The 12,837-nt window shown below is 33.1% G+C and overlaps 3 protein-coding genes across 4 annotated transcripts; 1 reads left to right on the top strand and 2 right to left on the bottom strand.

Annotated features, from left to right (window-relative positions):
* Positions 1–267: 267 nt before the first annotated feature.
* LOC108720278 (putative uncharacterized protein DDB_G0286751) lies at positions 268–1,682 on the bottom strand. Its single transcript, XM_018444178.1, has 4 exons — positions 1,419–1,682; positions 852–1,148; positions 561–671; positions 268–451 (listed from the first exon to the last, which is right to left on the bottom strand). Exons 1-3 carry the CDS (start codon positions 1,435–1,437, stop codon positions 613–615), a joined length of 375 nt encoding a protein of 124 aa, XP_018299680.1. The 5' UTR covers positions 1,438–1,682; the 3' UTR covers positions 268–451; positions 561–612.
* A 2,980-nt stretch (positions 1,683–4,662) lies between these two features.
* Arpc5 (Actin-related protein 2/3 complex, subunit 5) lies at positions 4,663–6,106 on the top strand. The gene is made up of 3 exons (XM_018444130.1): positions 4,663–4,959; positions 5,046–5,118; positions 5,718–6,106. Exons 1-3 carry the CDS (start codon positions 4,799–4,801, stop codon positions 5,955–5,957), a joined length of 474 nt encoding a protein of 157 aa, XP_018299632.1. The 5' UTR covers positions 4,663–4,798; the 3' UTR covers positions 5,958–6,106.
* A 5-nt stretch (positions 6,107–6,111) lies between these two features.
* On the bottom strand, positions 6,112–8,851 carry Ccm3 (programmed cell death protein 10 Ccm3). 2 transcript variants are annotated; one of them, XM_018444129.1, is made up of 6 exons: positions 8,420–8,851; positions 7,763–7,940; positions 7,482–7,614; positions 7,244–7,408; positions 6,811–6,887; positions 6,112–6,199 (listed from the first exon to the last, which is right to left on the bottom strand). In XM_018444129.1, coding segments are annotated over exons 1-6 (627 nt in total). In that variant the 5' UTR covers positions 8,492–8,851; the 3' UTR covers positions 6,112–6,197. The 2 variants fall into 2 exon arrangements, with proteins under 2 accessions (XP_018299631.1, XP_018299630.1); XM_018444128.1 differs by lacking the exon at positions 6,112–6,199 and having other exon boundaries at positions 6,628–6,887; positions 8,420–8,850.
* Positions 8,852–12,837: the final 3,986 nt, after the last annotated feature.

Below are 12,837 nucleotides of genomic sequence, written 5' to 3' on the forward strand. Positions count from 1 at the left end.
TTGATTATCTCGCAGTGTTTTAAAACTATAAAAAATTAAGAGTTGCAGTTTCTATGATGACATATGTGTGCATACTGTTGTAATTAATAATTAATAATCGTATAGAGTAATATTAAAATATAATAAGTAAGTATTCACATAACAGAGTATTAATTAATTTCTAATTTAATGTAATGTAAATGTTACATTTTAATTTAATACAATTATAGTAGAAATATACTTTAATGTATTGTATATACAATGTAAACTTAATATAAGTATGTCTAAATATTCAGTAAGCCGTAGTTTTTACATAACGTAATAGCAATTACAAATTAAAAATGCATACATTTAAAATGTAATGGAATACATCGAATACATTATTAACACATAAAGTTTGCGAAATGTTGATGGTCAGGAATTAATAGTTTGCGATATCAGAAATTTCCTCTAATAGACGTTGTATATAAGTCTATAACATTCAAAACGTGACAGTTTTATCATTTGTTTATGTGAACAAAAAATAATAATAACGCAAACAGATAAAACGTTTTACGTTAAAAACTAACATTTATCTTTACCTATATGTGATGTTTATCAATCATATAGAAGTGATGGCGGACCATATGATATTCAATTACTACTCAGCTGGATGTAAGGTTCACAAGCCCTGATGACTCTTATCTCAAGTTCTTAAAAAATATTTAGCGTTATTAGATAATTTATTCGTCGAAATAAGAAATTATAAACGATTTAATAATTAAATAGAAGTAATGAAGAGAAGATTTATAAAAATTCATGTTAAGAAGTTTAAATAAATTTAATGTAATAACGAAGAAAAAATAGTAATGTAGGAGTAATGCAGTACTTACGTGGATTACAATTTTTCGCGCAATTAAATCTTCCTATATTCCAGTAGGTTACGTTATCGGTGCCGCATATCGGGTTGTATTCAGCAGTCGCGATACATGGACAATTATTATTATTATTAGTATTAGTATTATTATTGTTATTATTTATTGTCCCTTGCGTGGTGCTGCTTGGTGGTGTGCTGCTGTTCACCTCATCATTATTATCAAATATTATGGAGTCATCGACGACGTTGCCCGACCAGTCTCTTTGCGGGAATGCCAAGGCGACCAACCAAATCATGGTCAATACTTGCACAACTATCGAGTAAAACGACGTATCATGATGTGCATATGCACATTTTAACGCAAATTTGCAGACAAATTTAGAAATCTCGAAAAATATCAAATAAGAGCTTAAGAAATATCTCAGTTTTTTTCTTTAAATATTTGAAGACTTAACAAAACATCGGAAATGCGTTATTCAAATTCAAACGTATCAGATATCCACGAAAAGAGAATAGATTTTTGTTGTCTTATAGATTTGAAAAAAATAATCAAGAGCTATATTTTTTGTTACACTGTACTCACGTGCAAAAATATATTTCATGATTGTATCCGTGCGATATCGAATCCAAGTTCAAAAACGAGTAGAAGTTAAATGAAAACGTTTTAATGATACTCGAAAGAACAACCGAATGACTGTCTTTGGTAAGCTGCTTTTCGATTTATATTAGTTGTCCACTCTTATCTGTTTTCAACTTGTTTCCTTATACAGGAAAAAACCAGTAAGCGACAAGCGATCGGGAATATCCACGTTGCGTATATACTTGTTGCATTAACAGTGATTTCACGCATATAAAGACCAAGTTTATAGACTTGCCCCGTTTTTATCTCATACAAATAGCTATCAAAAAATAAGCTGGAATTTTTGTTTATTCCTTTATCTTCAATCAAAACTAGCTAACTTATATATTTAATCACATAATGCGCACGAAATCATTGCGAATTATTGCATCTTTTTACCATAACTACACAGCACACTAATTAATTACATAGCATTAAACTACATCATTTTGAATAATCAGATCTTTGGTTTGCTGTCACATGATAAATGACGATTTCACTCGATCATTATAATTTTATTTCATCAAAATATTGTAAGAGATAAAATAACAGCGTTTTCGCAGAATAAGTGAAAAATGCATAATCCTCTCTTTATCATTATAAATATGAGTATATCTATATAACATCCAGACAAGAGCTATTAGCCTTGAAAATTATACACGATTATGAACAAATTATCGTTTATCTCTTTCACACATATTCGCAGAGATATTGATTTCCTGCTCGTACTTCCTACATCATCCTCACGCACGAGTGAGTTCTTTAAGAATCTAAAATACGTCAGCTCTCTCGAGCATGACGTACGTTAGAACTGAGGAAAGCTATGAGATTATCATAACTTGTATTTATACAATTTTTAAAAAAATGAAATCAATCACGATGAACCGTAGGTCAATAAGACAGGTCTGTAATATATGCGAAATGAAATTGATATTAGGAGCGTTTGGACGCTATTAGCGCTATTTGTGTCATCTTTATCGGTCTCATTAGATGTAAAACAAAGATAGCTTGACACAAAAAGCTAATAGGCGTCTCCCTGAACACATCCATTGTACTGCATTTTTCATATTCGGAAAAGATTCAAATCGCCTTCTAAAAAATTGTAAAATTATATGCAGTGCGTGTGAAAAACAGATAAATGAATTGCTCGTTATGCCCATATAAAGTCCCAAGGCTATTTAAAACAAAAACCTTGTATCAATTTAATATAAATATATACATTTTGTCGAACGGAATTTCGTTTCTGATAAAAAATTATGCGGAGTTATAGGAATCATCTGCACATTCACATTTCTGACATCATAACAAATAAATATTGACTTGAAGTCGTACTTTTAATGGACAAATTAGAAAGAAATTCTTGAAGAAACGGAAAATTATTCAAAGAATTCATTAGGGATGCACTGGATATCCAGAAAGTATCCGGTATCCAGTATTATCCGGTACTTTTTTACTATCCGACCGGATAACCGGATATCATTAGTATCCGGGAATATATCCGTTTGAAATTTTATATCATTAAATTGCTGATTTGTTATCAGGGCTGAGCATGTATTTGAAATACTTTTATTTAAAACACTATTTGCAGTACAAGCGTATTTTGTACTTTTTATTTTAGCGGATCACATAAAAGTATTACGTATTTTGTATTTAAAATCGAAAGATTGAAAGCTTTCTGCATTTTGTAATTCAAATAATAAGATTGATTGTCAATGTGTTAGTATTTGAAATACAAAATACAAAATACTTTTATATGCTCCCATGAAACACAAAATACAAAATATAATTATCTTACCAATACTGTTTTTCAAATAAAAGTATTTCAAATACATGCCCAGCCCTGTTTGTTATTATATAAATGTTTAGAAATGAGTATGCATATTCATAATGCCATATTAATATCTTATTGTTGCAAAGTTACAATTTTTTCTCTACAGCCCTTTTTCTGCTTTTTTTTTTAGAAAACAGTTTTCCGAAATCCGGTCGGATATTCGGAAAATGTCGGATATCCGACTCGAAAAAATTGCCTTCTCAGATATCCGATATTCGGTATATGGTAATTTTACGATCCGGTGCATCCCTAGAATTCATCATTTTTTAAGTTTTATTTGAGACATTTTGAGATTCTGTAAGATTAGTAGCATCAAAAGATGATACTTTTAAAATTATTTTTGCTTACACGCGTGTTCCAGTAAACGCTAAATATTCCTGAAATATTCGTAAAATTTCCAAAATCCCAAAATAACATTGCAAGAATATTTCAGAATATCCCGAAATATTTTCAGAATGTGAGAACAATATTCAAAATATTTCATTCGTACATCGTTACATACCGTTCTATATATATTATCCGCAAAATTATAATTTTCCAAGAAATTCCAAAACCTGCGGTCCCTGAATTAATTTTTAAACAAAATTGCACTGTCAAAAACACATTTCATATACTTTCATCTTGGAATCTAATTTTAGAAACTCACTTCGCACAAGCGAATTGCTGGGCTCTTTGTATTCTTTCCCTTATAATTCTTTCTCTTATAATTCTTATTTAATATGTGTGGGAACGCACGCAATTTAATTAGCATGCTTCATCGTAGATCGGGTAACATATTAAGACTGGACATAATATAGCTTGCTATGCGCTTGCTAATAGAAAGGGGTTTTACGCGTTTACGCATAATCTTTATTTATAGCAATATCAATCAACCGTATATAGCTTTACCATGTATGGAGTTACGATTCACGGTCATAACGCTCTTGGAAATCATTTATCCTTGTTGTTTATCAGTGGTAAAGAAGAACAAATAATACTCACGAGAATTGTGAGCGTGAATCAGATCGTAGCTTCATACAGCACAAATCATTCCAGCAACATTGCAACGTTTGAGCAATATTACAGCAACATTGCAAACATTGCAACAATGTTGCTGCAAGTTCGTTATATTTATTATTATATAGGATATATCATATCGCATATAGAAGATAGAGACATCCTCTGGACGTTCTTAGGACATCTTTTCCAAGGGATCCTAAGGACATCCAGAGAATGTCTCTATGTCTTATGAATGTCCTAAAGACATTCCCAGGATATCTCTCCGATAAAATATGCTGTATTGCATGATCATGTTTGGAGATAATAAAAAACGATACATGGAAATCAAGTTTGAGGCTCATGCGGACGAGCCGATCGGTGTCAATATGGCGCGGCGCGGCCCGATGCGCGCTGATGCGCGCAACCCGCATCTGAACGTACCTACTGTGGGCGCGACTGTCGCTGTTGACGCTGTTGTCCGTGTTCGATAAGCCGGGCGTGAACGCGCAGGAAACGTCAAGCACACACAGCCGAGATGTCGAGGAACGATGGCAAGAAGGACACCTCGGCGTCCGCGTTCCGTAAGATCGACGTAGACCAATACAGCGACAACAATTTCAAAGAGGAGGACGCGGACGGCGGCGTAGGTGCGCCCACCGGTCCGGACGAGAACGAGATTTTGACACTTCTTAGCCAATATCCTTTTGCGATACTTTAACGTTCCGCAGAGCCTTTACTTTTCAGCAGTTCCATTATGAGATTTTTCTTAACACAATTATCAAGGGTAAGAACGCGGAAGCCCTAATATCGGTATTAAAGTCCGCACCGTTGGAGTGTAAGAATCAGCAAGTGAAGGTAACCTCAAACTGCGAGACGGTGATTCACCTTTTGTCGTAAAGCGACTTTGTGATTTGCTAAATGGAATGGCATCGTGTACTTGAAAATTGCATAAATTAATTGTGGGAAGCAGTCATTATTTTAATGTAAATCGATTTAAATTTTGTGATTAAGAAGTAACTTCACGAGGTCCACAATTAAAGGAGCATGTTATATTTTATTAATGATGAAAATTGCTCTGCAATTTGGGTCTTTTGTTTTTATTTTATGATTTTTATATATAATTCTAAGAAGACTAATTTGCAAATTTGAATATATATGAATAGTTAAAGTTTATGTATGATTCATGAAAAAATATGTAGTTTCAAGCTTAACAGTCCAGCATGCTCCTCTAACGGGTGTGTTTAGTGAACATAATAGTTGAGTGAACGCTTAGTAATTATTGCCTGTGATTGAAGTAGACTTTTTAGATCCATGAATAAATAAATCTAGAAGAATATCCTAATAGCGAGCTGAATGCACCCAATATCATTTCACAATGTTATGTGTATTTTATTAAATATAAATTTCCATATATATATATATATATATATGCAAGTACATTTTTCTATTTGCAGGACAGTGCACGAAACTTAACACAGAAGGTGCTTCTAAGTATAAAGTCGAATCAAATGGACGATTGCTTAGCACAATTAGATCGTGACTTAATAGATGTTCTAATGAAATATATTTACCGAGGTTTTGAAATCCCGACAGAAGGTAGCAGTAGTCACTTGTTACTTTGGCATGAAAAAGTATTTAATATAAGCGGTGTCGGCTGCATTGTCCGTGTATTCTCTGACAGCAAGCGGGCTTGAAGAGTTTTGTACATTTTGCAGTAACATGTTCATTATCATAATTACCATTAATTCTTACTGTTATTCATCGTCATTGTTAATGCGATGAGGATGTAGATAGGCAAGCCATTCACAATTTTCCATATGGGAAATACAACAAATTTGTGTACATTTGTTATCAATAAAGTAATTTTTATTTCTTGTACATTTGGAGCAGTAATTCCTTCCGCCATACTCTTCTACCGTTCTGCCCTTATTTCATTCTAAAGAGTATAAACAGATTGTTTATGAAAATTATTTAAATGAGAATTCAATTTTCTCAAATGTATTTTTCATCCTGAATTTTAAACTGAACACTATTATAATAAATTTCAATGTTACCTCCAGATTTATATAGGTTTTACTCAAATTTTATACTCTTTAGAGTTCTGAGATAAAAGGAAACATAATATATATATATATATACGATATATTATTTTTATATAACAACAATAAGGTCGTGTTCATGTTTTTAAACATTTCTTGTATATACAATACTATTATTGACCATTACAATAAGAATTGACGATTAATATGACGTTGGCACAAAATAAAAGTATAAATATATAATTTGTGGAATATAATATACCCCAACATCTTTATTATTTTATATATATCTATATATATATTTATAACAAAAACTATAGTGCAACCGATTAACGGCAACATAATGACGTTAAATCTTCTATACCGGATATTTAGGTTCTATCATTGCTTGTATAATAGAATATGTGAGATTAGAATGTTATGCTGATTGTAATATTTATGGTTTATCTGACTCTAGTGATATTATCACATACAACACTGCAAATTCATAGTAAAACTGTTTACTCACATTTGTCCTTTACTGTGAGCATAATCATATTTGTTTGATGTATCAGGTACAGTGCACTCACAAATACTGCATTTGCTCTGTAAGAAGTATAAATTTCGTTTAATTAAGATAAAAATGTAATGTAAATAATACCCCTCATTTGCTACAACACAACTAAAAAGAAAACCAAATTTTCCAGAAAATAAATTCCAATTTTCTGAATTATTAAAATTTTGTAATAATAATTTTGAAATATATAATCTTGGCGTAATAACTGATTCAAGGAGTAAAATGTTCTTTCTTTTTGTTCTTTATATTTCCATTCTTTCTCTGCAAGCGATTAAAAAAAATGACAATTTTTAATTATGTCATTATTGTAGCGAACAAGTAATATGTATTTCTAATTTTTGGCTGCGTTATTATTTTTGTTTCGATTGGTTATTTTGATACTTACTGTCCCTCCTTGAAGTATTCCTTTAATGTATTACTGAATCTTTTGCTAAACTTTACAAATTCTCTTTTACGTTGATCTAAGGCTTGTTTACCAGCTGAACCGGGTATAAATGCAGTAACTTCATTCACAGCATCTAAAAGTTTCTTTATTGCACTCGCAATTTCTCTGAAAGAAAGTATAATTGATAGAGCTATGGAATTCCGTATAAAGATTGTACATAGAAATATGCTATACAAACTTGATTGTCTCTAGGAAAGTCTTTCTGTCTGTAATTTCATCAGGAATTCTGCTAAGTATTCTCTTTAAAGAAGTTGATTTACGATTCAATTCTTGGAATGCATCTTCTGGACGTGCTGAGCGATACTCCACAACTACAATCAAAGGCAAAATGCATTTGCTTATTTTAAATCTTATAATAACCAGATGTAGATAGTAAAATGCTATGAGGGACGACATTAATAATACATATAAACACAAAGTAATTTATACATATATATATATATAAAAAAGATATTTTACCATCATAATCAGAAGCAGTGCCTTGTAACCGTAAGACACTCTCGTTCATATCAAGATTCAGCTCAGCTCTGCGTATTATACCCATAATTAAGTCATATGTAATCCCAGGATGCGAACTCTCTGCTTTTGAGAGAGCCGCACGTATAGTCTGTGCCGCCATAACATTTTGCCTTTCCAGCTGTAAAAATTTAACATGTTACTATCTGACAGACATTCTTATACAAGAGGTTCTGTATCTAATGGTGTAAAACCCAAGATATAATACAAAACATAATTCACAAGATACAATTACCCACAATTTTTTTCAAGTACACTCATTCTTCTACTGTTAAAAGATAACTCTCTGCTAATACAAGACGTCGAACAAGACAAAGATTGAAATATTATTTATAGAAAAGACACAAACGTGTCCTGGAAGAAAACACATTCAGGTGATACAACAGACAATCTTGATAAGACCCTCTATCAAAAGGTACAAAGCCCAATGCGAGATACAATTCACTGTGCAATTGCGCACAAATTTTTTCAAGTCGTTTCTCAATTCATTCTTCCACATTTAAAAGATAATCATTTATTAACAATACAAGACGTTAAACGTAGATGAAAACATTTATGGAAAAGACGATTGTCTTGAGGAAGAGCATATTCAACCGATACCTTGGTTAATATTGGCCTTAATATGACGGGAAGAACCAGTGATGTAACCGGGGTCTCATCGCCCATTGTCATCCTTCACCGTGTATGTTGTTGTTCAAGACGCCGAGAATTAAAACAATTTAGTCGTGGATTCGAGACGAGGCGCAAAGTCAAGGCTGTTTCACAAAATGGCGAAAGAATTGTTTACACGAAACTGGCACGATCACGGCTCAACTAGAATGTAACTCTTCCTCTATGACAGCTGTCACAATAGGCGCTAGACACGCGGAAATGAGGTTATCCGGCGCTGCCAACATTACCCGAACGAGTCGAAAGTTGTCGCGGCCTCGCGTCGTCATTGGTCACCACACAAATAGGCTTGCTCATAGTGCAACTTTTTATGCTTTTCATTCTTCCTCATTCTCTTAATTCCTAGTAACGGTGTAACTGTTTCGTTTTAACTTGCTACTTGTAGATTAATCGATGATTAATCCAATCGTGTCTGAATTGCTCGAAGTAAAATTTCTATAATTACATAATTTCTTATTACATACCTGTACCAAAGAGAAACCTGAGAGTTTATCTCGACGTAGGACCGAAATCGCCCGATATGGGCTAGAAATTAAATTTTTTTTAATTAAAGAAAATTAAAGAGAAAGAGAGAGAGAGAGAGAGAGAGAGAGAGAGAGAGAATAGATGATGGCTATTAAAGACTATGAGAAAAAGATCGAACTTATAAATACGCAATCTTGAAAAAAAACATAACAAAGTTATAAATTCATAATACAAAATTAAATGCTTACAGGTTTATCGAAATTTACAATCAATATCCGTCATTTATAATAAATGAATTGAAAAAAAAGTCGCTTACAAATTTCTATCTCAATTGGAAGTTTAGAAAGAGAAAAAAATAAAATATAAATTATAAATTATAGATCATTTAAATACGTTGTGCAAATTTAGAAATATACTTATTTTACTTATAAAGTTCTATAATAAAATTCTTCAAATTGAGATATTAATAGTAATATAACTTCACTAAATTCTGTTTATTAGATACTGAATGTATTATGATAATAATTATTCATTTGCGTATAAATGAAATGGAAAACGACATTAGATGTTTTGTGTACGTACGTCGGAAAATGGATTCAACGAAATTAAACTCCTACAGCACAAAAGTTGCAGTAACAATGCTACATTGCAGGTTGCAGCGATATTGCTGCAAATTCTGTGCTGTATGGGTAATATTGTTATGTAACGTAAACTATAATGCTAATGCTAACAATCTAACATCGTAAAGCGCGTTCCGAGTACGGTACTCACTCCAGAAACGCATGTGTTTAATTTCCGAAAAAGAGTGAAATTTTTGTTGCGAAGCGCTCATTTATATACTCTATCCGAAAGCTAGCGTTCTCCAATGAGCGCTCGAATTCAATGCCCGCAGCGCGCTGATTGGCTGGCGCGCAAGTGGTGGGGATTGACGCTCGCCAAGTCTTATATAAATCGCGCATAAATCGCGCGCTCGCGCTATTGCGAATATGACATTTCTGGTTCGGATCTGGTGCGACCACCTGCGATACATTGTCGCGTTGCACGGAGACTTACAACCGTAATCCTGACTTCGAGTAGCATGATTCTTCCTTCAAAACTGAATAATTTAATTCCTTCAAAAGACAAAGCGAACTTCGATTAGATAAATCATAAGAAAAACAGCTCGGAAGGAATCGTTGGAATTTGCCAACGAGGTATTCAATAATTATTATCTATATTTTACTAAATTATATTAATACTTTTACGCGACATCAATTCTAAGCAGAATCGTAAGATCTGTAATATGTTTTCGTAAAACTTGTATAAGAACTTATGACTAGTATTCTAATTTTATGCGTATATATCGTATAAGACGTACGATTATTCGTAAATATCTACGATTTCTTGTAAATTTTATGGCTAGTAAGAAATATTGTATAAAGGTATAAACACTTAAAAATTCTTACAAATCTTACAAGAATATGTTACGAGCGTTACGATTATTCTGCTTAGAATTTAGGCATAAATATGCGAGAAATATATTTCAAGAATCGATCGCTTCTAATTATTTGCCGAGCATTACGGCTGGCGACAAGGTTTGCAATGCATTGTACGTACAATAGATCGCCCTTTATTGTAACCGTCACCACTGCGTTTCGTAATTCGAATTCGAATACAAACATGCCGTGTAAGATGTTTGTTTGGATGTGGATGTATTTTATTTTTATAATTTTGCACACACGGCTCCGGAAAAGTTTATACGACGAAGTTTGCATCGGTCGTTTCGAATTTTTAGATCGGTGACGACGGGGACATGAGGTATCGCGCTGTCTCGGCCAACTTCATTATGTCAATCGCGCGTACCGCCGCCATGCCGCCGTATAGTGTAATAAGTGTAATTGGAGTTGGCGCGTGTAACGGCTACTGACGCGATCGCGCAAGTTTTGTCGTGTGTTCGTTGAGCTCGCAATGCGGGAATATAAACGAATACGGGATCGTCTGCATCGTTACTGAGCCACCTTTTGAAGGCTAAAATTCTTGGGCTAAAGAAGAGTGCGGGGTTCGATAGACAAAATGTCGCGAGATCGAGAGTCGAAAATTTCCGTGGAAATTGCGACGTGCTTGTTCCATGCGGAAGCGTTTTATCGCTCATCGGCCGTGTGTTTCAGAACGTTCGCGTCATGAGGATTCTGAAAGAGAGGAGAGAGACAGGATGCAGAATCCACGACGAGATCCGGCAGCCGCTATCGAATATCAATTAAGCAGCACGACTGGAAGCCGGAAATCCTGTTTGCAACGACGAACGAGAGAAGGTAGATGCTAAATATTAATAGCCAATATTCTTCATTCCTGTGGAAAAAATTTTGTTGTAAATAAAATGCAGCAATACAGTTGAAAATAAATTTTGCAATATTCAGAAATATAATTTTGGAGCTCTAAATGAAATTGTTTTGGAACAGGATATAATAATCTTGAGTTGTCAATTTTTATTCATAAATATATTCTCAGATATCATGGTAAAAAATCCTCTGGTTAGAGAACAGTAAAAGTTTTTTGCAAAATTAATTAATTAATTAATTAGAATTACACAAGGAATTATTGTTGATATTATTGAAAATTTTTTTTCTAAATATGTTCTCAGATATTAGTAAAAAAATCTAATTAGAAAATTATATAATAAAGGCTTTTGCAAAATATCAGTAAAAAATCTAATTAGAAAATTATATAATAAAGAATTTTACAAAATTATTTAATTAATTATTTAGAATTGCGCAAAGAATTATTGTCAATATCATTGACAAAAACTTGTTTTTCCTACATAATGGTCGACATGAGTAACGTAATTGCCTTTTATGTGAAGAAAGAAATTTTATTGGTAACGTAGGAACGTCCAAATATATAAACAGCGTGTATAAAAGTATAAAAAATAAATATTAACAACGCGCACGCGCGCCGTTATTTCGTGAGTCTTATGAATAACGAGTCGGGGTCGCGATGTACTCTCGACCACGCAATTGGGAATACGCGAGCACAGTCAAGAGTACGATAGTATATAGCTACGATAGTAATAGTAATAATAATTTTGACAGTATCAACAGGGAAAATAGGCGAATCGCTCACTTTGAAAAAGATAACACGCTGCTGAGAACGAGATCGCTTTTACGATCCTAGTTGTATTATCTATTTAGCTGTTCTCTCTCTCTTACGTGAATCACAGTATTTCTTGTTTACAACCTTCCGATGTTATTAGAAATGTGAACTGTGGGAAAGGCGATTTCCGAGGATCGCAGATCGCAAATCGAGATTATATATTATTACGAAATATTACTTCGATTTTTAGTTCGGGATAGTACGTAGCACACTCTCTCCAAAGTGGTCAGGTTCAATCGCAATAATCGTGATAATCGTAACTGTTATACCGCTAATCTGGAGTCACGCTAAGCCATGGCGCATTATAATCAACGTTACATTAAAATGATATACTAATTCGCTATTAATTAATTAAAGCATTTCTAACACATACCTCTCTCACGCATACCTATGATTACTTATATCTACTAATTGCATTCCGCAAAAGTTTTCTACGAAAGACTAAACTCGAAGATCTATAATAGATATATTACATATTTTAGAATTTACCGTTTATTTTCTGAATGAGGCCTCATCCTATTTCCAAAGTGTGATATAAACGGTTCAATCTTTATAGGTATATATTATTGCAGTTTTGTAAATGCGAAATTCTACAATAATCCTTTTCTATTGAGAAATCCTGAGAAAAGTCTATTTTTTCCTCTTTTTTTCCTCTTTATTATAAGCACAATGAAATTATCTTGTCTACAACTAACTCCGGCATCGGATCGAGATTTCGTTATACACTTAATCGTGTTTATCTGGGTATTGGCGTA

This window comes from Mycetomoellerius zeteki, unplaced genomic scaffold (genome assembly GCF_001594055.1).
Source record: "Mycetomoellerius zeteki isolate Tzet28-1 unplaced genomic scaffold, Tzet1.0 scaffold149, whole genome shotgun sequence".
NCBI lineage: Eukaryota > Metazoa > Arthropoda > Insecta > Hymenoptera > Formicidae > Mycetomoellerius > Mycetomoellerius zeteki.